Source organism: Coregonus lavaretus, assembly GCF_964263955.1.
Source record: "Coregonus lavaretus genome assembly, chromosome: 4".
Taxonomy (NCBI): Eukaryota; Metazoa; Chordata; class Actinopteri; order Salmoniformes; family Salmonidae; genus Coregonus; species Coregonus lavaretus.
The window spans coordinates 52,544,516-52,570,886 of record NC_139991.1 but is presented as its reverse complement, the minus strand read 5'-3'; the positions used below and the strand labels follow the sequence as shown (position 1 = coordinate 52,570,886).

The 26,371-nt window shown below is 41.7% G+C and overlaps 2 protein-coding genes across 3 annotated transcripts in view; one reads left to right on the top strand and one right to left on the bottom strand.

Annotated features, from left to right (window-relative positions):
• The first annotated feature begins 670 nt into the window (after positions 1 to 670).
• LOC311127377 (F-box/WD repeat-containing protein 5-like) lies at positions 671 to 11,480 on the top strand. 2 transcript variants are annotated; one of them, XM_084159222.1, is made up of 10 exons: positions 671 to 727; positions 855 to 950; positions 2,372 to 2,567; positions 2,971 to 3,128; positions 3,555 to 3,738; positions 4,420 to 4,568; positions 5,809 to 6,135; positions 6,311 to 6,642; positions 7,312 to 7,524; positions 9,482 to 11,480. In XM_084159222.1, the coding sequence occupies exons 3-10, from the start codon at positions 2,381 to 2,383 to the stop codon at positions 9,747 to 9,749; spliced, it is 1,818 nt and encodes a 605-aa protein (XP_084015348.1). In that variant the 5' UTR covers positions 671 to 727; positions 855 to 950; positions 2,372 to 2,380; the 3' UTR covers positions 9,750 to 11,480. The 2 variants fall into 2 exon arrangements, with proteins under 2 accessions (XP_084015348.1, XP_084015347.1); XM_084159221.1 differs by lacking the exon at positions 671 to 727 and having other exon boundaries at positions 763 to 950.
• Positions 11,481 to 12,409: 929 nt separating this feature from the next.
• LOC311127378 (TNF receptor-associated factor 2-like) overlaps positions 12,410 to 26,371 on the bottom strand; it is a 31,545-nt gene continuing 17,583 nt past the window's right edge. Inside the window, exons 3-11 of the mRNA XM_084159223.1 lie at positions 25,876 to 25,954; positions 25,435 to 25,533; positions 21,280 to 21,441; positions 21,053 to 21,127; positions 19,559 to 19,633; positions 18,065 to 18,304; positions 17,465 to 17,768; positions 17,136 to 17,284; positions 12,410 to 16,988 (exon numbers count right to left, since the gene is read on the bottom strand). Coding sequence (XP_084015349.1) covers positions 16,770 to 16,988; positions 17,136 to 17,284; positions 17,465 to 17,768; positions 18,065 to 18,304; positions 19,559 to 19,633; positions 21,053 to 21,127; positions 21,280 to 21,441; positions 25,435 to 25,533; positions 25,876 to 25,954 — 1,402 coding nt within the window. The 3' untranslated portion in view covers positions 12,410 to 16,769. The remainder of the gene's footprint in view (positions 16,989 to 17,135; positions 17,285 to 17,464; positions 17,769 to 18,064; positions 18,305 to 19,558; positions 19,634 to 21,052; positions 21,128 to 21,279; positions 21,442 to 25,434; positions 25,534 to 25,875; positions 25,955 to 26,371) is intronic.

Genomic DNA, 26,371 nt, shown 5'->3' with positions numbered 1-26,371 from the left:
GGTAAATTATTGCATTCATTGAATAGTGCATACAATTATGATTTTAGTAAAATATTGAGTAAACCAAATTATGGTATATTAGACTTGTATTTATTTGCTATATAATGTTGTAATTTTCTTACCGCTGAAGATGAGTCACAACATGGCTTGGCTTCAGAAGATGGTGTTGGTCATAGACTATATGGGTTGTGGGTGGGAGCTTGTACAGTCCCAGGAGCTGAACAAAAGTGCTCAGTTCTATGCAAGTGTTCTAGCTTTTGGAGGTATGTGCAGACTGCACAGACAAGCCAATGAGAGAACGTTCATCTTCACAGATGCCTGCATCAGCAATTATGGATGAATAATGCAGAGGAAACTCGCTCTGCTAAACTGTCAACAAATGTCTTCGTCAAATATTTTCAACAACTACATGGTTTTGCTCATTCTATTTTCCTGTACCCAAGAAGACATTTAGTAGGCCCATCTTTTATACACCCAACATATGTGTATTTGTTTACTATTGTTATTCGTTTTGTGTTAATAACCCTCTCTGGTGGTGCACAATAATTCCCTAACGATCAATTGCTGCTGTGTAATTGATTGGTTTACCCCTGGTTTTAATGTCTATGGTTTACCCTTCTGTTGAGATGGCGATTGTTCTGAAATCCACTTTCGGGTGTGTAACATGTGGGACAGGACAGACTTCTCGCGGTCGTCACTAGTTACCACAAACACAGTGATAACGATGGTTAACTCTGCCTATTTCTACAATTTATCTCTTAAAATCTGATTTTAAACCTAACCTTAATTATATTGTTAACCTTATGCCTAACCTTAAATTAATACCAAAAAAATGAATTTATGTTTTCATGCAGGTGCAGAAGATTGTCATTTTTTCCCTGGTTAGCTACAGTAGGTACCTTCGGATAGCCAGCATTTGATTCGTCTCCATAAAGATTGTCGACGGGCAGGTGGGTAACGGTTTTATATTGTTATACGAATTTATGTTGGGGAAATAAAAATAGTTTATTGATATAGCTAAGTTCATATTTAAGGAAGGATACAAAATGGCAAAGTTACATTTAGGAACGTATGACAGCTAGCTTGTAGCTTAGCTTGTTTTAACTATCGCGTAACGTTTGCTAGCTAACTAGCTAGCTAGTGGGCTAAACGTTTTTGCATCCCTAAATGTGTAGCTTTCAAGATATTCAGCACACATTTCTAAACAAACAGTAACGAATATTTTCTGTGTTATTTTGACTTTTCCTTTTAGCTGGAGGTACGTAGAACATAGCTAATTGTTGCTAACGGTAATGTAACTAGCTAGCCCTTGATCATGACTCAGTTCCAGCATTACACATAAGTCATTGGACGAAGCGGGGGAGTTTTTTTAAGAGTCCCGACGCTCGGTCGGCACATAAACATGCATCAATTGCGGCACGGTTTTGGAAGCATAAGAGGACCTTATCTTTCATATCAGCGATAAATAATTTTCAATAAACAAAAGGTTAATTTGACACCTTTTTATAAGATTAGGGTTCCCACACAGCCATATGGCCATGTTACAGCGCTTGTTTACGAAAAACAGACGGAAGACAGTTGACTACCTGTGCTAATTAACTACCTGCACCTCCGAACACCTGTGTATAAACTGAAGGAGGATAACACAAACAGGTTGTCACTGAAAAATACTGTCAGCTGCAACGGTGTTAAAATCGATTAAAACAGTGTACAGTAAGTGTGTATTTTGCGTTTGGGAAATTAGTTTGTGATATGAAAGTAGAGAGATGTATGTTTCTAGAACAGTACCGCAATTGAGAATCGATTCACGTTTAGATGGCGTATTTGGCTGTTTTGGCTTCCAGAGCAATTCGCCTTTAAACAGAACATGTAAAGTCCTTGGACTAGCTAGCAAGCTAATGTTTACAGAAAGGGGGTTATCTTGCTTGCGAATGCAAGATTAATGTTAGCTAGTAACTTCAGAAGATTCGCTAGCTAACGTTGTAGCTAAATGTGGATTTGTCTAATTTATGGATATAGTCACCATTCCTTGTTGTTGTATCCATTATTCCATATAATCAAGATTGATTATAAACATGACTGGTTAATTCCACTTCATTCTATCAACTCATGACATCCAGCAACCAGTGAAGTGGTTGTTGGACCTCCGTGGGCAACCCATGCCAAGTGTTGTGGAGTTCTCCAGTCAAACTCAGCTGTCATGCTTAATATAGAACGAGAGTTGGTGGGAAGTGGGGTTATTTTGTGGGGCAGGGTCTTACATATATTTAGGGTGCTGCTGTCATGCATGTGTTACTGTATAGCCTAATACTAATACTTTGACCTAAAGTATGTATCAGAATAATTATTTCCCTGTGCTGTTCCCTTGCAGAATGTCAGGATGGACAATGGCCCAGCCCTGCCAGACAGCCTGGTGCTGGAGATCTTCCTGCGTCTCCCCCATGATTCTGTGCTGAGCGCTGGCTTGGCCTGCAGACAGTGGCTGGCAGTGTCCAGAGATGAGTTCCTGTGGAGGGAGCTGTTCTACAGCTACTACCGCATCCCCCACTCTGTGCCCAGACACCCTGGTAGGCCACAAAGAACACCAGGCAGCAGGGTTGGGCTAATTCCATTTAAACCCATCCAATACTGTAAATGATGGACACTTTTCAATTTATAAAGAAAGGAGGAAAGTCAGATATTAATTTGAAGCTTATCTGCTAAGTATTGAGGCCATGGGTTGGGCTAGCCCTCAACTAGGCTATTTTTGGAATGATTTGTTGGAATACACATTGATTATGGATAATGGTATGGTCTTCTGCATAGGAACATTTATATTTACTTCCACCAATACACATGTGAATAAATCAAGCATCTGAATATCTTATATCTCATGTTGACTATTGCTTATTGTTGCAGTACTGTCATTGCCGATTTGCATAGATATTTTCAATAGTTTTGTGATCCATTTTCACCTGTCTCTCTCCCTAGCTTCTGTGTCGTGGTACAGAGAGTTCAAGCGTCTGTTTAACTGCATCCCCTGTGTGGAAGTTCAGACTCTGAGAGAGCACCAAGACCAGGTCCTCCACTTGGCCTTCTCCCACCGAGGACACCGCTTCTCCTCCTGTTCCAAAGACTGCACCGTCAAGGTCTGTCACATCATATGACCGGAGAAGATGGTAGCTTTAGCCTAGGGCTAGGGATAAGCCAAATAAAGATGGCCAGTGTGCACCAATATTTGTTTTGTTGTATTCCACAACAACAGTCACAAGGATACATTTGGGCCTCAAGGCCTATGTTAGCAAAATGGCCAAAATGGATCCTTGAGATTGCTGTTAAGCAAAAATAACAATATAAATATTTGTCAATAATATTATAGCACAGGAACCATCACGGATCTGAGTTTCAAGCGTGTAGTGCCCAAAAATGTGATGTAGGGGGAAACGAATGTAATTGTTGAGATTTGCACATCATAGCTGTAGAGTTGACATCTACTCTCCCATTTCTCTGTTCTCATCTTTAAACCGCTCGTCTCTCTCCTCACCCAACATCCTCCTCTCTCCTGCGCTGATCAGCTTTGGGACACAGTGCGGCCCGATGGCACCATCACCATGGTGCACAGCTCCAGCATGCGCCACTTCAACTGGGGCTACACCCAGTTCTCCCAGTTCAACGCTGACGACACCCTGCTACTGGTGTCTGGAGTCTACCTGGGCCCTCATCACTCCTCCTCTGGGGAGATTGCTGTCATCAGCCTTGGTAGGACACACGCACTCTCCTGCTGTTTCTCCCTCACTTTTGTCTCCTTCCTTGTCTTTTCTCTTCCTCTACTCTGTCTCTTTCTCATAATGTGCTTTCATTGGTGATTTTTCTGGAATGTGTATCACAAGGCCTTTAACAAATGAAATTAGGCTAATGACTTAATTCAAAACGCAAGTTATCCTCATTAGAAATGTTTTTGGACACAAAATGACGTTACTTACGACACAGACATTGTGACTCAAGTGTGGGACATAGATGGAGCACAGTATGAGGACATGTGGAGGAAAACTAAATGACATACACAGCACACCTCTTAATTATAACCCTAACAGTGAGGCAACAAACATTTCCTTTGTTTGCATGCAAAACAGGTCTTAAAAGTAGCATGTTTGCTCTGAAACACCCAAGCCAGATTATAACTACTACAACCCATTTCAGTTGTGCAAGTGCATCAGTGAAAACACAAAGAATCTCACCACACCTGCGACAAGTTTTTGCAACATTGTATGAAATAGGCCTACCTGTATTCATGAAGATTGGTCTGATCTTTCTATGATAACATAACTGATATCTAAAATATAACAATAATACTTGCTATTCTCATACTCTAATTGGTCATTATCCGATGTGGGTAACATAGATAACCATGGGTGTTTCTTGTCCTGCCTTCCTCCACAGAGAACTACACCCTCCTGTCCCGTGTGAGGAACAAGCCCTACGATGTGTTTGGCTGCTGGCTGAACGAGACCCACCTCGTCTCTGGCAACCTGCACTGGATCGGCAACATGACCTCCTGCTCTGTGCTCTGGCTCAACAAAGCCTTTCAGGTCGGTCTCATACATGGTCATAAATGTTATGGTTGGTAGAGGATAAAACAGCTGTGGGACTATCTTCCTGTACATAGTGACCATTTTGACTGGGTCATCGTATGACTGGTCAAACTGAATTAAATTGTAGATGTCCCACACACAGAATTATAGGATCTCTATGGTTTCACAAATCTAGGTTTCTTTGACTGAGGTTTTGGTCGATGTCAGCTCTCTCTCTGTAAGTCAGAGCTATCAACTCCCTAAAGGCGTCCGCATGCTTGTGATGTTTTGGTCTTCGGTAAGTTTTTTTTTTTTGTCTGTTCGTGCACACAAAAAATTCTCGAGGCAGGCTGAAGTTTGGAGCCGACGCCTATGCCCCTTCATTGGTCAACAGTAGGGATTCTTCAATTAAATGTTTGTCATTCAATGATAGACAACTCATTTTCACGCACATTTTTTCACTTGAGAAATACTGCACCAAACATCTTAGATGTAAAATTGCGCGACGAAGATCTCTTTAGCAAAAACGTCAGAATGAATGACAGATTTCTTGAGTTATCTTACATCAATTCTGACTTTTGAGGAAGGCTACGGCGTCTCAAGATGGACAAACGGTACTATTGCCGCTTTTCAAGCGACGGTCTTGGTTCGCCTAGTAGTTAGTTTGTGCCAGCTGAACCGAAGCATGCGGAAGCCCGTAAGTATATTTGCTTAGGTTCCTTCCAGTCTAATGACTTGTATGTATACTGAACAAAAATATGAATGGAACAATTTCACCGATTTTACCGCGTTACTGTTCATATAAGGAAATCAGTCAATTGAAATAAATTCATTAGGCCCTAATCTATGGATTTTACATGACTGGGCAGGGGCGCAGCCAAGCCCACCCACTGGGGAGCCAGGCCCAGCCAATCCGAATGAGTTTTTCCCCACAAAAGGGCTTTATTAAAGACAGAAATACTCCTCAGTTTCATCAGCTGTCCGGGTGGCTGGTCCCAGACCATCCCGTAGGTGAAGAAGCCGGATGTAGAGGTCCTAGTTGGACCTACTGCCAAATTCTCTAGAACGAGCCTCCCGAGTGGCACAGCGGTCTAAGGCACTGCAAAGCAGTGCTTGAGGCGTCACTACAGACCCGGGTTCCATCCCAGACTGTGTCACAACCGGCCGTGACCGGGAGTCCCATAGGGCTTTGTTCAGTATATTTACTGTGCTATGTATGTTCATGCATGACCCATATCCTCTCTCTCCCTCTCCCCAGGACGTGGAGTCTGAGAATGTCAACGTGGTCAAGCGGCTCTTTAAAATCCAGAACATCAACGCCAGCACCATCCGCACGGTCATGGTGGCCCACTGTCGGCTCCACGACAACCCAGACCTGCTGCTGGACTATGAAGCCCAGTCCAAGGCTAGGGCCCTGGCTCAGAGCCAGCCACAGAGCCACCAGCCACTGCTCTTTGACCTGGGCTCCACTGACAGCGAGGAGGAGGATGACGATGAAGAGCACAGGAGGGAGATGAGACTGCAGGGTCTGTCGACAGCCCACCTACCTCAACTCGGCGCCACTGGGCAGGAGCATGTAATACAGGTAAGCACTCAAAGGTTGTGTGTTACGGTGGAGTAGGCCAGCATGAAAATAACATGTGCTGTGTAACCAATGGGAAGTGTACCAAGTAGTCTCATTTGGCCACATGACTTCATCTCCTTTTTATCTTGATTTTGAACTCTGACCTTTTCTCCTCTCTTCCTCTGGTGGCCCTCAGGGTCTTCAAAGTAAAGCCTCAGAGGTGAGGGAGCTGGAGACTAAGTGGGCCCAGCTCATGGGTAAAACCCACACCAAGGCCCCAGACCCCAATGTGCTCTCCTCCTCGGCCCCAGGGGAGGGAGAGGACAAGACCTACCTGCTCTTCACCACCGGTAGCCTTACCTACTCCCCCCACCAGATAGGTATCAAGCAGATCATGCCTGACCAGATGACCACGTCTGGGCCTGTCCTGGGGGAGGAGCGCAGCACAGACGAGTTCTTTGACTCTCTAGACCATGTGATCGACATCCACGGCCACATCATCGGCATGGGCCTGTCTCCAGACCACAGGTGAGGGAGTGGGTGTGCGTCATGGGCAGCAGTGTGAAGAGGCTGGATAACTTGGTTGCAAGGCTACAGATGCAAAGATGTGGCAGAAGGAGTGCACCTGAAACCCATTGAATGACTGTCATAGAAACCTCATAGTAACTAATCTCTCGTGGACAGATTAAACGTCGAATCTGTCAAAGCTCACGTATAATTATGTGATTACGAGCAGCACTAGTTCCTGGTTTTGGGTTTTTATCATTGATTATCTGGACGAATCAGCATTTGGCGAATGCGGTGCTTAAACTGGTGCTGTGATTTTCAAGCCCATTGCAGTTGATAAACGGTTTCCACTAAATTCCACAGCCACAAAGTCAAAATTGTCTATCTTAAAATTAAAGAAAACAAACATTTGCTTTTGGCCATGGTGAATTTAGCGGAAGGGAGGGTTTTGGCAGATAGTTTCCTTTTGCGAGGGAGACTTCGCTTCCTTCCTTTGCACAACGGGAATCACAATTGTTAACAGCATTACCCTCAGAAGTAAAACAGGAAATTAGAATTTTGCTTCTGGGTAACCAAGATTACATAGTAACTATTTGTCTTGCAACATCACCTTGCTTTCCTCACTTTCTTTTTATTGCTGAACAAGTACATCTTAACCAAGTCCATCCATGCTGTTGTCTGTCTGTCCAGGTATCTGTATGTGAACAGTCGGGCGTGGCCGGCGGGCTGTGTGATCTCTGACCCCATGTCTCCGCCCCCCATCGCCGAGGAGATTGACCTGCATGTTATTGACCTGAAGAGCCTGCGGGAGGAGAGGCAGAGCCTGAGGGCCCACCGAGCCTTCACGCCTAACGACGAGTGCTTCTTCATCTTCCTGGACGTCAGCAGAGACTTTGTGGCCAGGTACGTATGTCATGGCTGCTCTAACAGTTACAGGCAGTATGGGGGTATGGGTTTATAAATAACTTCAGATTCCTTTTTCAATGTTATTGGGCCTTTGTATCAGATACTAACAGGGAGAAATCGTGTGTGTTATATGAAGGACATGTTCTTCCATATGCAGATTTGATAATACCCAATCCTGTTCAGCATGTCTTTACATTTACATTTACATTTACGTCATTTAGCAGACGCTCTTATCCAGAGCGACTTACAAATAGGTGCATTCACCTTATAGCCAGTAGTACAACCACTTTACAATGTTTTTTTTTTTTAATGGAGTTGAACAAAATGTAATGCAAACCCCAGCTGTGCACAGAAATCACCTACAGTGCCTTCAGAAAGTATTCACGGCCCTTCACTTTTTCCACATTTTGTTGTGTTACAGCCTGAATTTAAAATAGATTAAATTGAGATTTTGTGTTACTGGCCTACACACAATATTCCATAATGTCAAAGTGAAATTATGTTTTTAGAAATGTTTACAAATTAATACAAAATGAATAGCTGAAATGTCTTGAGTCAATAAGTATTCAAGCCCTTTGTTATGGCAAGCCTAAGTAAGTTATTGCGCTTAACAAGTCACATAATAAGTTGTATTGACTCACTCTGTGTGCAATAAGTGTTTAACATGATTTTTGAATGACTACCTCATCTCTGTACCCCACACATACAATTATCTGTAAGGTCCCTCAGTTGAGCAGTGAATTTCAAACACAGATTCAACCACAAAGACCAGGGAGGTATTCCAATGCCTCGCAAAGAAGAGCACCTCTTGGTAGATGGGTAAAAAAAAACAGACATTGAATACCCCTTTTGAGCATGGTGAAATTATTAGTTACACTTTGGATGGTGTATCAATCCACCCAGTCACTACAAGGATACAGGCATCCTTCCTAACTCAGTTGCCAGAGAGGAAGGAAACCACTCAGGGATTTCACCATGAGGCCAATGGTGACTTTAAAACTGTTACAGAGTGTAATGGCTGTGATAGGAGAAAACTGAGGATGGATCAACAAAATTGTAGTTACTCCACAATACTAACCTAAATGACAGAGTGAAAAGGAAGCTTGTACAGAACAAAAAATATTCAAAAACATACATCCTGTTTGCAATAAGGCACAAAAGTAAAACTAAAAAAAATGAGGCAAAGAAATTAACTTTATGTCCTGAATACAAAGCATTATGTTTGGGTCAAATCCAACACATCACTGAGTACCACTCTTCATATTTTCAAGTATGGTGGTGGCTGCATCATGTTATGGGTGTGTTTGTTATCGGCAAGGACTAGGGAGTTTTTTAGGATAAAAAGAAACGCAAAATCCTAGAGGAAAGCCTGGTTCGGTCTGCTTTGCAACAGACACTGGGAGACATTCACCTTTCAGCAGGACATTAACTTAAAACACAAGGACAGATATACACGAGTTGCTTACCAAGACGACATTGAATGTTCCAGAGTGGCCTAGTTACAGTTTTGACTTAAATCAGCTTGAAAATCTATGGCAAGACTTGAAAATGACAGTCTAGCAATGATCAACAACCAACTTGACAGAGCTTGAAGAATTTTATAAAGAATAATGTGCAAATATTGTACAATCCTGGTGTGCAAAGCTCTTAGAGACTCACAGCTAATCGCTGCCAAAGGTGATTCTTACATGTATTGACTCAAGGGTGTGAATACTTATATAAATGAGATTTCTGTAATTCATTTTCAATAATTTGCTGACATTTCTTAAAACATGTTTTCACTTTATCATTATGGGGTATTGTGTGTAGATGGGTGAAAAAATAATAATATTTAATTCATTTAGAATTCCGGCTGTAACAAAACAAAATGGGAAATAAGTTAAGGGGTATGAATACTTTCTGAAGGCACTGTACTTTACTAGTCATTCACCAGTGACTATCTCTCGCCCCCTAGTGGTGCAGAGGACAAACATGGTTACATCTGGGACCGCCACTACAACATCTGCCTGGCGCGGCTGCAGCATGATGACGTGGTCAACTCTGTGGCCTTCAGCCCAGCCGATCAGGAGTTGCTGCTCTCTGCCAGCGACGACTCCACCATCAAGGTGTGGCGCTCGCCGCGTATGGTCCGCCTGGCACAGATGCCCGCCCGTCCCCCGCGCAACCTCCTCTCCTGGCTGGTCCGCAACAAGAACACCACCTCCGCCAACGGGAAACCCTGACCACCTGAGACGGGTGGGAGGGGACTGGAGAGGGGGAAATACTATTTCATAGGTGACGCACACTCCAGGAGTAGCTATCTTCAGTGTGGGAAAATCTAACTTTTTTAAAACCTTGAACTCATTGTGTTATGGCTGCCTGCACAGTGTGGTAGGTATGACATCACCAACCACCAAGGACATGTGACAGCTGGGGTAAGCCACAAGGAGGCACAATTGCAACAGCAATTTCACAGGCCTCTCCATAAATTTACTTTTTGAAGGTGACACCTAGCAAGGTGAATTGCTGTCAAAGTGAAGGTCATACAGTACAGGTAAATTCCTCCTGGACCTTTGCAAAGTCTGGGGGGGAAATGACATTCATTGGTTATAACGATCATGCTTCTAATTAATGAATGAACTACTGGAGAAGAAACATGGGAGACTACTTCAAGAAAGAAAATTATTTAGAGTTCGTTCACTGAATGAAGAGAAGATGTGGACACTAAAATATGGTCCAAGATCACTTTCTTGTGTGTTTTGTCTACTGTTTTTAAGTCTTTCGATCTATGTGTGCATGTTTGCACGAGTGTTTGTATATATTCTTTCACGTTTTTTAATGTTGGGTTGTACGATCACATCTGTGATGTCATATGATTGCAGAGCTGAGGACATGTCTGAAATTACCAGGAGCAATACAAGTGGTCTGGTACCTCCTGAAAGTGTGTTTGTGAATGTTTGTCAGAGGGGGGAGAGAGAGGTGCACAAATAATCCAGGACCGTAATGGCCGGCATGGTTTCTTCATTGTTACACTAAATCTCTAACAAGTTTCACCAAATTGTCATGATAGAAATATCACCGAACTTTGTTGCTACATTCCACAATCTACAAATTACTCTGACTATCCTTTGAAACACATGCTAGATTAATAATGTGACACAACTGACACATTGCTCCTGAACACTGCCAGTATGATGTGAGTTTCAAATAATATTTTACTAAATGGTTGTAACAGTCCTGTGGAGGTCATTTTATCCCTGAGGGAAAAACATCCAACTGACATCCAGCTGGTCGTGGGATGGGATCATAGGAAGACGTATTTATTACTATTGTCAGCAAATATGCTCAATGAATGTTTCCAAAGAGGCTTCATTTCAACATATACTACCAAGGAAGTTATTGCCTTACAATGGGAGTGCCACCTTTCATAATAGCCCAACCTTCCTCCACAGGATACAGCTTCATGTTCAAAGGTCATATGGTTAATGTGAAAACTGGTAATATCAAGGCAGTATTCCTTTGAAATCGTTATGCAACCATCCGTATCTGAACTAGCACACAATTTATGTAAGTGTTGCATTTTATAAAGCCTACTGACAAAGCACATATTCAAAGCACTACAGTAGGGCTTGGTGGTACCACAGAGGATATCCTTTTCAAATCATAATCTGCATTTCTTGCAGCAAAGGCCTTCCGTCCTCTAATGCTTTTAAAACAGACCCTCTCCTTAAACCTGAGCGAGAAGTCTGAGTGTGCCTAGTGCTTCTCTCATTGGCTGTAACCACAACCTACCCCAGCTCTGGTCATGCATTATCATTGTATTGTGCATAGAAACAAATGTTGTAAAATGTAAGTTAGGTTTTTAAAAGTATTGCTCTTATTTTGTTTTTTCAGTTCCCACTGGCTAATCTGCAACTTTACACCAGCTTTGATTGAATTTGAAATAAATAAGAAATTCCTATCACTTTAATTCAGTTACCTTTCATTTCCAATGTGAGTGGGAAAGATCCTTGTGACTGCAGGCCAAAATGCACAAACAATCAATGCTCATATAATCACATGCTCGGTTCATACGTTCTCTGACCAAACAAAGAGACCATCACAAGGTTTATAGTATTTATAAAGTAGATCTCCCCAGAGCCCTATACTACGAATGTAGTTCGTGGAGTTAGCGAGGTAACTTGATTCAACTCGGGATAGCCGGTACCACTAAAGTGGGTCACATTTTAGCCAGGTACATTTCTATGGCAACGAATCCTTCAGATCTAACCTGGCTAACTCCATTAACCCGAATGAAGTGTCTGAGCCTCGAGTTGAGGACCAATGGAATTGGATTCCCTCCCTCTCGCATAGATTGCATCATCATCCCCTTTTGAGGAAGACTGATTAATTAATCAAATGTTTGTGTTACAATACCTATCACATTACACATTTAGTAATGACAGAATGCATTTGAAACTTTACGCACTAACCTTTTATTGATAGGAGTGGGGGAAAAGCTTGTGCACTAACGTAATACAATAAACGGCACTAATAAATAATACAATAAAAAAAAAATAATAAAAACCTATTTTACACCATAGCCTGCTGAATTTGCAATAACCTTTCTTTCATTTTGATTTCGGCACAAATGAAAAATGTGGTACTGGCTCGACCATGGATTGATGTTTCAGGAATGTCTCAATTATGAGTTTGGTGTTAGAGTAGCCATGTGCGACATGCACGTGCAGTTACAAGCCTGCTAGAGTTAGCAGATGACCAATATCCACCGTCGTAGTATGGATGAAGCCTGAGCAGTAATGTGAAGCTAACTGAAGCTGGCTGGCTTTAGAAAACCCTGAGTAGATCTAGCTTGTTTGGGAGTATACCCCTCTGGAGGTAAAATCACACTGACTCATCACAGTTACATCAATGTATTTATTTTCATAACACCATTCTCATTGGTAGAAAATGCATTGAGTATACATTTTCACCTCCAATTCATTGTTATAGATACAATATTTTCATATCTTCTATAAAAAACTATAAAAATCTCAGGACTACTCCAGGCTAGATTGAATTAACATGCAATCAAATCAAACACAAATGTTCCAATAAAAAGTAACTACGGCACACAAAAGTCTTGACTGTCACAATCATGACAACATAAACAAATAAAATGTCTAATGCAAGATCTACAGTGCGACTTCCTTGGTTAAATAAATAAAGAAATCAATCAATTACAAACTTGAAGACCGGTAACTTTATTAATTATAAGTGCTTTCCTATAATGCATGCATATAATTATAATTAATAACGTTACACACTGTGCTGTTATATTTGTGTAGCCTCCTCTTCAACAAAAACACAACACACAACTACATACAACTCTTTACCATTACAGTGACAAAAATATTCATGATCAACACGTCACCAAATGTTTTAGTATATTAGTTATTGATGAATAATGACCCACAATGTTAAGTGAAGGAGATGAACTTGTATCATTTTGTCTCATCCACTCTACACAAGATAGATAAGGATAACCTATGTCACAAGTATGACATTCAGAAACACTCCATTGTTATCTTCAATACAATTATGCTGGCATAATAGCCTGCTAACTGTTACTATGTATATATGCGCTAGCTCAGTATAAATAAATTACCTTGTTATTTGAGATAAAATATGCATTTCGTATTTGAAAAGAGCAGTAGCTTTCTATGCTTAGCCTTAGGCTATAACATTATAATACATAGTTCATATATTTGTTATAGTTAATAGTAAGATGTATACTGTATTTTATTACAGTATATATATATATATCTTCATTGGGTACATGTCTATACTGTGGCGTACTCTTGTACACTACAGCTATATAGGCACTGTTTATCTACCTAGCTAACAGAACTGTATACTGAGGAAAGATACGATGATTGGTTCATCTGAGCCTCAAGCTGATGTCGTATAATGCTCAAATTAAGTATTCACTATGTCTGCCTGAACTCAGGATAATGCAGAGGATGTGGTGCCTTTGAAAGGAGGTCAGTTAAGAGGTGTCAAATTTGGTCCGCATAGCAGCTATTTGATAATTTTTTGCCATGCTTAGTAGAAGACATTTATGGTAACACAAACTTGATACTGCTTAAATTTGATGGAAAACTACTTTAATTCAAGGTAAAGCCTGTTGTGCACCCACCTTGTTCAATGATTTATTAGGCTTTAAGTACAGTGCATACAGCATGGATGTGAGCAGTGGCGCGTATTCATGGATACCAAGGGAAGTCAGGCTCCCCCAAAAAAATGACCAAGAAAAAAACATACAAAATCATTTCTTTCATCTTTCTGTGTTTCATAAATTTCCTTCAATTCGCAAGAGGCTGAATGTATCTCACCGGAGAAAGCATCCAAGCGAACGAAACAGCACCCCTCTGTAGCCCATCTATGCTGTCTGGTCAAAAAGATTATGACATTGTTGCCGCCAGTAGCATTGAATGCAAGGAAATTTGGCCTCTCTTGATACATTTTTCAATAAAATAATAGCCAATCAGCGTTGAGCTAAACTAAGTGAACTCAGCTGTGAATGGTCCTGGCCAAACATCATTGACAGGAAACTTGAATTGTTGCATCCCGTTGTGTTGTTGTCCTCCAGTGGCTAGCTCGCTAGCTAAATTGGCCCATTCCTAAATTAGCCGGGGATGGAGATAGGGAATTGGACTTGTGGTTTTACTTACAGTGGCTTGCGAAAGTATTCACCCCCCTTGGCATTTTTCCTATTTTGTTGCCTTACAACCTGGAATTAAAATTGATTTTTGGGGGGTTTGTATCATTTGATTTACACAACATGCCTACCACTTTGAAGACGCAAAATATTATTTTTTTGTGAAACAAACAAGAAATAAGACAAAAAAAACAGAAAACTTGAGCGTGCATAACTATTCACATCTAGCCACTGGGATTTCTGCCCATTCTTCAAGGCAAAACTGCTCCAGCTCCTTCAAGTTGGATGGGTTCCGCTGGTGTACAGCAATCTTTAAGTCCTACCACAGATTCTCGATGGATTGAGGTCTGGGCTTTGACTAGGCCATTCCAAGACATTTAAATGTTTCCCCTTAAACCACTCGAGTGTTGCTTTAGCAGTATGCTTAGGGTCATTGTCCTGCTGGAAGGTGAACCTCCGTCCCAGTCTCAAATCTCTGGAAGACTGAAACAGGTTTCCCTCAATAATTTCCCTGTATCTAGCACCATCCATCATTCCTTAAATTCTGACCAGTTTCCCAGTCCCTGCTGATGAAAAACATCCCCACAGCATGCTGCCACCACCATGCTTCACTGTGGGGATGGTGTTCGAGGTGATGAGAGGTGTTGGGTTTCCAACAGACATAGCGTTTTCCTTGATGGCCAAAAAGCTCAATTTTAGTGTCATCTGACCAGAGTACCTTCTTCCATATGTTTGGGGAGTCTCCCACATGCCTTTTGGTGAACACCAAAAGTGTTTGCTTATTTTTTTCTTTAAGCAATGGCTTTTTTCTGCCCACTCTTCTGTAAAGCCCAGCTCTGTGGAGTGTACGGCTTAAAGTGGTCCTATGGACAGATACTCCAATCTCCGCTGTGGAGCTTTGCAGCTCCTTCAGGGTTATCTTTGGTCTCTTTGTTGCCTCTCTGATTAATGCCCTCCTTGACTGGTCCGTGAGTTTTGGTGGGCGGCCCTCTCTTGGCAGGTTTGTTGTGGTGCCATAATCTTTCCATTTTTTAATAATGGATTTAAAAATGGTGCTCCGTGGGATGTTCAAAGTTTCTGATATTTTTTTATAACCCAACCCTGATCTGTACTTCTCCACGACTTTGTCCCTGACCTGTTTGGAGAGCTCCTTGGTCTTCATGGTGCCGCTTGCTTGGTGGTGCCCCTTGCTTAGTGGTGTTGCAGACTCTGGGGCCTTTCAGAACAGGTGTATATATACTGAGACAGATCATGTGACACTTAAATTGCACACAGGTGGACTTTATTTAACTAATTATGTGACTTCTGAAGGTAATTGGTTGCACCAGATCTTATTTAGGGGATTCATAGCAAAGGGGGTGAATACATATGCACGCACCACTTTTTCGTTATTAATTTTTTAGAATTATTTGAAACAAGTTATTTCTTTCATTTCACTTCACCAATTTGGACTATTTTGTGTATGTCCATTACATGAAATCCAAATAAAAATCAATTTAAATTACAGGTTGTAATGCAACAAAATAGGAAAAACGCCAAGGGGGATGAATACTTTTGCAAGGCACTGTAATTATCCGTACTGGTCAATGACTATAACGGCAATTCTGATCCAACCATTCATTTGTACATTGTGCCCCTGGCCCGAGAGGATGGAAGTTCAACATGTAGCTAGATGTAGTAACGTTAGGCTAATGTTAACTAGCTGGCCTGGCGATCGTTGCCCATGAAATGTATTCTGCCACTGTGTCTTCTTATTGTCTCGGCCTTAGGCCTATATATCACGGTGTCAAGGCATATGAACTAACAGGTCATAGAGCAAACAATGCAACGATCACAACACATAGGTTGTAATATGGCTTTTTTTCCCTGGCTTGGCTTCCCCAGTGATTTTACCCATGCGCCACTACTACTAGTCTTACGCATAACCTAACCCGTCCTCCTTTATCCGGGCTTGGGACCGGCTTGTAGCTTTTTTGAGAAAGCACTAGGTGGAGTTTGTGGAACATTTCTTTAATATAAATGGCCGACCGGTTGGTTTTGCCATTTAAAAAGTTGTCCCTGCTCACACGATGAATGGGCAGGATCTCTAACACATGCTTGTGCATGTGTACAACAGGTGCTACCTCAAGTAAAAGTCGTTTTTCACAACTTGACAGTGTCATTTTGGCATGATCACATCAGTGTCTCTAAATTAAGCGATATTGGAAAATAATATAATAGAAATACATAATGTGATTTATGTGCAATAAGCCCAATAAGACCAAATTTGACAAGCTCCTATTGCCTCGGCATCCTCTGCATAATACTGCACTTCTAGTAGACAAAGCCAACACTTGGCCATATCACTCACCCTATTTTTCTCTGTTTAAACCAATTGAAAAGATCTGCTAGCAGAATTAATTTTTCATTCCAATGCCTTCAGCCAGCAAAATAAACAGTGTCTATGATATACTTATAATAATAAATATATGCATATTATAATAATATTACTTATATCATGTAATTTCAGAAGTTATATATTCGTCTGCGTTTTGTGCCTTTGTGTAGGGGGCTTCCACAGCCTCTACAAGCCTGTGAGGTCTACAATGGCCTTGATGAAAATGGTATCATCCCTAAGGTAGGAGCTTTTGCCTGTCAGTTTAGCTAATGGGCAGAAGAGTGGGCAGCCACTGGCTATGTTCATCTCACTGATTGGCCGCTGGAAGGAGGTGGAGCTGACATCAGGTCGGAAGGCGTCAATAATATGCTCCCGGTTATTCTGATCCAGCAGCATCAGAGTCACCTATAGGGAAGAGAAATAGGAGGGAGGCTTAATATTTTGTTTGTTTTATAATGTATTCTGTTGTAGTTAATTATGTTAGACATAAGTAAGATCAAGTTAATACGACAGACTGATTGAATAAGGAATCAGAAAGGTAAAGAAACTCACTTTCTGACTGAAGGGCCATTTGAGCAGAGCGTCACACTTGCCCCTCATCACCACGAAGAAAAGAGAAAGGTGTGTCCCTCGACCTGTTCCGTCCCCATTCAGATACAGTCTTAGACACATCTTATAGCCATACTTACTGGAGTAGAATGCTGTGGGAGAAGATAAACTACTTTAGACAGTCCCTCAGTATCTGCCTCTGACTAACACACACACACATACTTGTGGAATTACATTGCGATAAATGTGTATCGGTATGGTATATTTACGATACATTAACGAGTAAGGATATGCAGGACTAGAGAATAACATATAATCAGCGTAGATCTAACCTGGTGAGAACATGGCGGGTGTTCGCCCGGCCACAGAATCCTGGCGGCGGCGTGAGAAGTCAGCGATCTTCCAAACAAACACACCGTCAAAGGTGCAGAACTGGAGCTCCCTCAGAGTCTGGTCTGTCTCGGCTAGCTGTAGATCTCGCATGGTGAGAGTACGCTCTAGTTGACGCACCTTGTTGCTGAGGTTCTCAATCTTGTCCTGGTCTAGTCTATGTTGTCGTGAGAAGGCCTCTAATGTGAGAGAGCTCCTCTCTACTTCTCTGTTCAGTACACACACTATATTCTCCAGCACTGTTACCTGCAGGACCACAAGGGGAGAACAGAGAACACAATGAATACCAGTCCTACACTATGTGTTGTTGTATCTTCAACAACTTCACATGGACAAATTTTCAGGTAATCTATTATAGTTAAATAACAACACAGTACATGTACGATGCCAGTCTGTTTCATAATTTACCAGCTTGATTATCATTGCCCCCGTCACACACGAGGAGGGACAACAACAACCACATTTGGGCTGCTAAATTTAGACACAGACTAGCTTCTGTACTTTTCCTACATAGCAAACACATCCGATCAAATGAGACCCACCTTCTGGTCAAGGCCACTGGTCTGTCCAGAGGCAGCGGCTCCGCCCCCGGCTGTGGCTGCAGAAGCTGTGGCTCCCTCCTCAGGAGCGCGGTAAAGGCCCAGCCCAGAGTCCTCCTGCCACTCCCCCGGCCCTGCGGCCTCCGGACACTGAAGCCGCACAATAGACATCATCGCCAGGATCAGACGCATGTGCTCCATGACGCTCGTCTGCTCGTGGTCACTGTGCTTCCCATTATCAATCTGCAGTGACACAACACAAGGCGTTTAGCACACCGAGTTAACTAGTCTGTATGATACTGTTGTGTCAATTTCAGATGCCCTTCAATATTGCAATTCAAGCTGGAATTCAATTGTAGGGGGCTGCACATAAAAGATCATAGAGCATTTACTCTCTACAAACACTAGATGTCTCTTTTGAAACATGTCTCTCTTTTAAGGGTGTGTCCAAAACCCAAGGGCAGATCTAAATCAGAGATACACTGAACAAAAATATAAACATAACATGTAAAGTGTTGGTCCCATGTTTCATGAGCTGAAATAAAAGATCCCCGAAATTTTCCATATGCACAAAAACCTTATCCACCTAACAGGTGTGGCATATCAAGCAGTTGATTAAACAGCATGATCATTACACAGGTGCACCTTGTGCTGGGGCCACTCTAAAATGTGCAGTTTTGTCACATAATAAAATGCCACAGATGTCTTAAGTTTTGAGGTAGCGTGCAATTGGCATGTTGACTGCAGGAATGTCCACCAGAGCTGAAGCCAGAGAATTGAATGTTAATTTCTCTACCATAAGCTGCCTCCAACGTAGTTTTAGAGAATTTGGCAGTACGTCCAACCGGCCTCACAACCGCAGACCACATGTATGGCGTCGTGTGGGCGAGCGGTTTGCTGATGTCAACGTTGTGAACAGAGTGCCCCATGGTGGTGGTGGGGTTATGGTATTGGCAGGCATAAGCTACGGACAACGAACACAATTGCATTTTATCGATGGCAGTTTGAATGCACAGAGATACCGTGACGAGATTCTGAGGCCCGTTGTGAGCCCCATTTTTAAAGGTATCTGTGACCAACAGATGCATATCTGTATTCCCAGTCATGTGAAAGCCATAGATTAGGGCCTAATGAATTCATTTCAATTGATTGATTTCCTTATATGAACTGTAACTCAGTAAAATCTTTACAATTGTTGTATGTTGCATTTATATTTTTGTTCAGTATAATAGTCATCTTTGCACCCCAACAATGGGCAGGTTTCTCTCGATCTACAAGGCTACACATTTGGCATATTTATTTGACTGACAAATTAGGTCAGGTCATAGCAAAATACTGAGTAAAACAAACCTGTTTCCGCTATGACAAACAAGAAACCAGTACTCAAGAGCTGGCTGGGACGTTATGTTCAAAGATAGGCATTTTTCAAATATCTAAAGGCATCATCATTTAGATAAAACCTTATCTGATTAGTTATAATTTATCTTCTACACATACCACAGTCTTGCAGCCAACCTCACTGAATGGACATGCAGTCTTAGACTTGGCACAGGATCTGCTGTGATCTAGAAACTGAAGGGACAGAACAGAAAGAGAAAGGTCAGGGTTATGAAGACAAATGTGGGCAAACCCTGAAAATACCCACCATCATTTCAAATGTGAAAGTTGACAGTTGAGAGACAGAACAAAATAACCTAAGTTCAAAGGTCCAACTCAAATGGAAAGTTGTGTTATGAGAATACTTTATAGTAAGACCTAATGATTAACATAGGCCATTCTGTTCATGCTCTGGCCTCCCACATGAACAAATACTATAGTATACTGTAGTATTACTATATTTATATACTATAGTATTCACTGTAGTTTTTATGCAGACTTTACTGTAGTGTTTTGAAGATATTAATTCAAATGTTATTCATCACATGCTTCGTAAACAACAAGTGTAGACTAACAGTGAAATGCTTACTTACAGGCCCTTCCCAACAATGCAAAGAGAAGGAAATTACTGTAGTATACCATAGTATTTACTATAGTGTTTTTGCGGACATTACTGTAGTATGCTGTATACTATTGTCTTTTGTTTTATTATATTTTTATTATTTGTAATCTTTTTGGGGCTTTCTCCTTGAGGAAACTTACTGGACAAACTAAAAGAGCAAATTGTCCATAACCTGTATGTAGGTAAGACTGTGATCTGAACAGGTAAGGTTCCGCACTTCTGCTCTTTTCTATAAGCTGTAGGCAACACAATATATGGTCTATACTTGGCATGTAGGTTTTTCAGTCATGGGTGGCACACATTGGGAAATGGGGAAGGGGACCCGCACGCAAATATAGGTTCCATTGATGACTGACTGGCACTCTTCTGGAAGACCAGCCATTGACTTTGTTGTTTACATATCCTTTCTTACTTCCTTGTTTTTTTGTTTGCCTGGTTACTACATGATCGAGGCATACTACAGTGTGTAGTATAGTATTCTACAACATTCTATAGTTAGCGCTACACGATCAAGAGATACTACAGTGTGGAGTATAGTATTCTACAGTATACTAAAAAGTTATATAGTAAGCACTACACAATCGAGGGATACTAGTGTGGACTATAGGATTCTACAGTATACTACAGTTTACTAAAGAATTATATTGTAAGTACCAGAGTATTCTATAGTAAACTGTAGTATTTTTTTAATGTGGGCTACTCCTCTTGGCTAGGCAATAATGTATCCTTATTGAAAGCAGAAACAGTATGGCACCAACAACGCTAATAAGATAAGATTGACTGACCTAGAAATGAAGCTAAATTACATTTACATTTTAGTAATTTAGCAGACGCTCTTATCCAGAGCGACTTACAGGAGCAATTAGGGTTATGTGCCTTGCTCAAGGGCACAGACAGATTTTTCACCTAGTCGTCTCGGGGATTCGAACCAGCCAAGCGCTCTTAACTGCTAGGCTACCTGAAAGGTCACAAAGCTACAGCAGAGCACAGACCTTTTCCCGTGGGATCTTTTTCTTTCCACAGTCCTTGCACTGAATGGGAAACTTCTGGCAGATTTCATCATGAGCCTGTAATACATGAGGAGTGGTAAGAGAATATCAGTTCATCCCAGAGAGTAAGGAGGACATTCCATAAGCATCTCATCACCATCTTACTCTAAAGTACTGTAGCTAATTCTATATTTGTTGACTATTGGTGTTCTCCAGATAAGCTCCCTCACCTTGATCTGCTTGAAGTTGAAGGAGACTTTGCAGTACTTGCAGTTCAATGTTCTTGCTTCACATTCTCTCTCGTTGTGCCTCTCTTTTTCACTGCGCAGGATGAGGACCTGGCAGGCTTCACATGGTACCCGCTCATACTCACACTTGCCCTCGTGTTGTGCCTAGAAACAAAAACAAAGACACCATCACTGACTATTCAAACAAATTCATCGCATGCAGCCCGGATTGTAGACACATCTGGACACAAGCTTTGAGAGGGGGAATGGTACATGTTAGACAGCATTTGAAAACCCCCGGAACCAAATTGAGTAGTTTGACAGCGCTTGTTAGATTTAGTGCACAATGAGATTTAGTTCTGGGTTTTGAGATCATACCATAAAGGACATTAATTCCTTAACAGACTTTACAGTGGGGAAAAAAAGTATTTAGTCAGCCACCAATTGTGCAAGTTCTCCCACTTAAAAAGATGAGAGAGGCCTGTAATTTTCATCATAGGTACACGTCAACTATGACAGACAAAATGAGAAGAAAAAAAATCCAGAAAATCACATTGTAGGATTTTTTATGAATTTATTTGCAAATTATGGTGGAAAATAAGTATTTGGTCAATAACAAAAGTTTCTCAATACTTTGTTATATACCCTTTGTTGGCAATGACACAGGTCAAACGTTTTCTGTAAGTCTTCACAAGGTTTTCACACACTGTTGCTGGTATTTTGGCCCATTCCTCCATGCAGAGCTCCTCTAGAGCAGTGATGTTTTGGGGCTGTCGCTGGGCAACACAGACTTTCAACTCCCTCCAAAGATTTTCTATGGGGTTGAGATCTGGAGACTGGCTAGGCCACTCCAGGACCTTGAAATGCTTCTTACGAAGCCACTCCTTCGTTGCCCGGGCGGTGTGTTTGGGATCATTGTCATGCTGAAAGACCCAGCCACGTTTCATCTTCAATGCCCTTGCTGATGGAAGGAGGTTTTCACTCAAAATCTCACGATACATGGCCCCATTCATTCTTTCCTTTACACGGATCAGTCGTCCTGGTCCCTTTGCAGAAAATCAGCCCCAAAGCATGATGTTTCCACCCCCATGCTTCATAGTAGTATGGTGTTCTTTGGATGCAACTCAGCATTCTTTGTCCGCCAAACACGACGAGTTGAGTTTTTACCAAAAAGTTCTATTTTGGTTTCATCTGACCATATGACATTCTCCCAATCCTCTTCTGGATCATCCAAATGCACTCTAGCAAACTTCAGACGGGCCTGGACATGTACTGGCTTAAGCAGGGGGACACGTCTGGCACTGCAGGATTTGAGTCCCTGGCGGCGTAGTGTGTTACTGATGGTAGGCTTTGTTTCTTTGGTCCCAGCTCTCTGCAGGTCATTCACTAGGTCCCCCCGTGTGGTTCTGGGATTTTTGCTCACCGTTCTTGTGATCATTTTGACCCCACGGGGTGAGATCTTGCGTGGAGCCCCAGATCGAGGGAGATTATCAGTGGTCTTGTATGTCTTCCATTTCCTAATAATTGCTCCCACAGTTGATTTCTTCAAACCAAGCTGCTTACCTATTGCAGAGTCAGTCTTCCCAGCCTGGTGCAGGTCTACAAATTTGTTTCTGGTGTCCATTGACAGCTCTTTGGTCTTGGCCATAGTGGAGTTTGGAGTGTGACTGTTTGAGGTTGTGGACAGGTGTCTTTTATACTGATAACAAGTTCAAACAGGTGCCATTAATACAGGTAACGAGTGGAGGACAGAGGAGCCTCTTAAAGAAGAAGTTACAGGTCTGTGAGAGCCAGAAATCTTGCTTGTTTGTAGGTGACCAAATACTTATTTTCCACCATCATTTGCAAATAAATTCATAAAAAATCCTACAATGTGATTTTCTGGAGAAAAAAAATCTCAATTTGCCTGTCATAGTTGACGTATACCTATGATGAAAATTACAGGCCTCTCTCATCTTTTTAAGTGGGAGAACTTGCACAATTGGTGGCTGACTAAATACTTTTTTTCCCCACTGTATGTGAATTCCTCAAACAAAAGGAGTAGGGTTATGACTGATCTTAGTATTTGTATTGAAGTTAAATGGTATTTGAATTGTAGGTAGGTTCAACACCTGGCATTTACTCATGAGTGTACTTTGGGAGGAGATGTAGTTTACAATGACTGTAAACCTGTGCATAGATCCCTTTCCTGGAGTCAAATGACCTGATCGCCCGAGTGGCCTCATGGGTGGAATGTTATTAATAATGTTCATAATTTCATAATTAATCAACATTATTTTTAAAACAAACGCTGAAAATCCGGTGTTTCTATGTCAAACGGTTTTGTTATATTTCAGTCTTCTGTGGTATATAAAGTGTAATACTTGGATGCACCCCAGTTAACAATTGATTGTGGTTGTTGCAACAATTGAACCAGTTTATTGCACCCTGCAGGTAAGCAGGCAGTTATGGCCTTTTTCATATTCAAATACAAACATCCCCCTCTGAGCGGGAAGCATGATAGGTGCGTGTGGCCTGGGAGTGTTTGTGAGGGTGTGTAAAGTAATCTTTGTGTCATGGAACGCAAACACAATACTGCTACACAGTTCATGCGGTAACTAGCAAATTGCAACTGAACATTTACTGTGCTTCCTTTTTGTCTCATCTCAAAAACACGTGGTAGGGTAAAGGAGGGTGGGGTATTTCTGCTCTGTGGGATCGCTGCTCCCTGAGCATCAGTGGAAGCAGCAGAGCTGGTGAGTACACATCTATTTTCTTCATTTTGAGTTGGAACTTACCATACAGGCATGGCCCACTGTAGGCTTCCATGACTAACTCTTACCACAACCAAACCCGAATATATCTCCACCCACCCCTAACTTTAACTGTAACCAACGTCAACAACGTGTTTAATTAACATAATTCCCTGAATGGAAACTAAAATAGTGGAAAAAGGTCAGCCCATCCCGGTTGGTTAGCAACAGTGTATATCTTCCCATTCCCCAGTGTGACATTGAATGAGGTTTGTGTCTTTCATTTCTCCATCTTGACATATCACACTACCTCCTACAACCCTAAAAAGGTCAGAGAAACACTTGATAACACTTATTTTGAAGTCTGTAGAGCATCTACAGACTATCAGTAACATTTCAACTAACTATCCACTAACCCTAACCTTTATCCTAACCCTAAACATAACCCTTACCCTTACCCTAACCCTAACTTTAACCCTTACCTAACCCTTATTCTAAGCCCTAACCCTAACAGTAACCTTAGCCAGCAGTTGCTTGTCAACAGATAGTTTGTTGATAGTATGATCATCTGGAGAGCATCTACAGATGTACTATCCAAATTAAGTGTGACCAAAAGAACAGAGGTTTAGCTAATCAGCAAGTTGTCAGCGTGACATTCATCTACACAATGTGCACGTATGCAAAAAGGAATCTCCTGAATCAGCCCTATAGCAGTGTAGATACCAGTAGTACTAGTATCACTACTTTTTCCCCATGTGAAACTACTGTTGATTTGCAGTACACTGTAGGCTAAACTTCTACCCACAGCTCTGGGAGACGTACATGTACCGGTATCAATCATTACCCAAAAACCCCTTTTCACTGCATTAGCATAGACAAGCATGTCACATATAATTGACAGTCTTGACACCCCTTTTATAACCCAAACAGCATATTTATATGATTTATAAGACGCAAATACAACACTGACCAAATAAAAAAAGGAGAATGGCCTTTTAAAACGTCCCCCTCGCTGACATGCCTTGTATTATACAACAGTACATGTTTGTTTAACTTTCAGAGCTGTAGGGCAAAGTTCCTTCCTCCAGAAAAATACTTTCCTCCTGTTTTTAAAGCACTAAAGTCAAAGGACAAAAATCTTAGCATTTTGAGATGTGTAGTATAGCAGCCAGTATCATTATTATGAGTATTATTGCTAAGTCTTCCAGTGAATACTGTAAACAACATGGTTAATCTAGCCCAGCAAGACTTTGGTACTTTCCACTTTCCGCCTCATACATAGTAGAGTGCCAGAGCGAGCAGGCAGGGACTTTCCATGCTGAGCCTTAATGAGACACAGGCATTCTGTTTCAAACAGAAAGTTCACAATCTGTGTCCAATGAGGCACCTAGTAACTGTAGGTTCACTGTTGAAGTCCTTACTATACCTCATATTCTTTGATGCAACCTGTCCAAGAGCATCCCTCATTGATACATTTGGCAGGCAGGCTGGCGATTTCTCTACCAGCTGCATTGTCTGGAAAAGCCTTTGGGGGGGGGGGACAAGAACAAAGGGGGGGGGGGGGGGGGGACAAGAACAAAGAGGGGGGGGGACAAGAACAAAGAGTACTGTAATTACATAGCTGTCTGGTTCACTATGAGCTGTCCAGACAATGTGGGGTGTGGTTGAAGGATGTGGTTGGCGCCTCGTGAAGAGGGCATCTGGCAAACTACCTAAGTAGGGAAATGTACTACATGGTTCACTTCTCCCCCCTCAAGTTTCATTTTCTCCCTCAAGCTTTGAACTGTAATGAATAGGAATCTTGTGAATGAAAACATGATTCACCAGAGATATTCTTAGAAGTCAAATGAATGGCACCAAGGCTTACCTCATTGCTATTGAGAATGGACTGGGGCTCCTCGTATATCTCCTCTTGTCGACAGGCTTCACAGGGCTTGGGTCCAGAGCTGATGATGGGAGACATACGTCATGTGATTTTACAGTTAAAACATGATTTCAGTGGCTGGATAGAGGGCTCTTAATGCATTAGCCTCACCTGATCCACTACCAGCGTCTCTGATGATTACCAGTGTGCTATAAAGCACAGGGCTAAACTGGAAAGATGAATCATGTAACTATGTAGCATACGTAGCGCTTTGCAGAATACATGACACTTTTGTTGGGCAAGTCATGTCAAGTGTGGGATAAAATAGGTGATAGTCAGATCTACAGCAAGACACTGTAATTATAGGTATTAACAACACTATAATTAGAGAGCACGGGCAAGACGTACAAGGACAGGAGCATCAGCATGCAAGGCAACAAATATGCTAACACAAATTAAAAGGTTGAAGATTATATCCACTGATTGGTTGAGTGAATTT

Coding starts and splice junctions, on each gene's coding strand:
- LOC311127377 (XM_084159222.1), top strand. CDS start 2,381: ATGGACAATGGCCCAGCCCTGCCAGACAGCCTGGTGCTGGAGATCTTC. Junction 3,129..3,554: donor CCAAAGACTGCACCGTCAAG/GTCTGTCACATC, acceptor TGCGCTGATCAG/CTTTGGGACACAGTGCGGCC. Junction 4,569..5,808: donor GGCTCAACAAAGCCTTTCAG/GTCGGTCTCATA, acceptor CCCTCTCCCCAG/GACGTGGAGTCTGAGAATGT.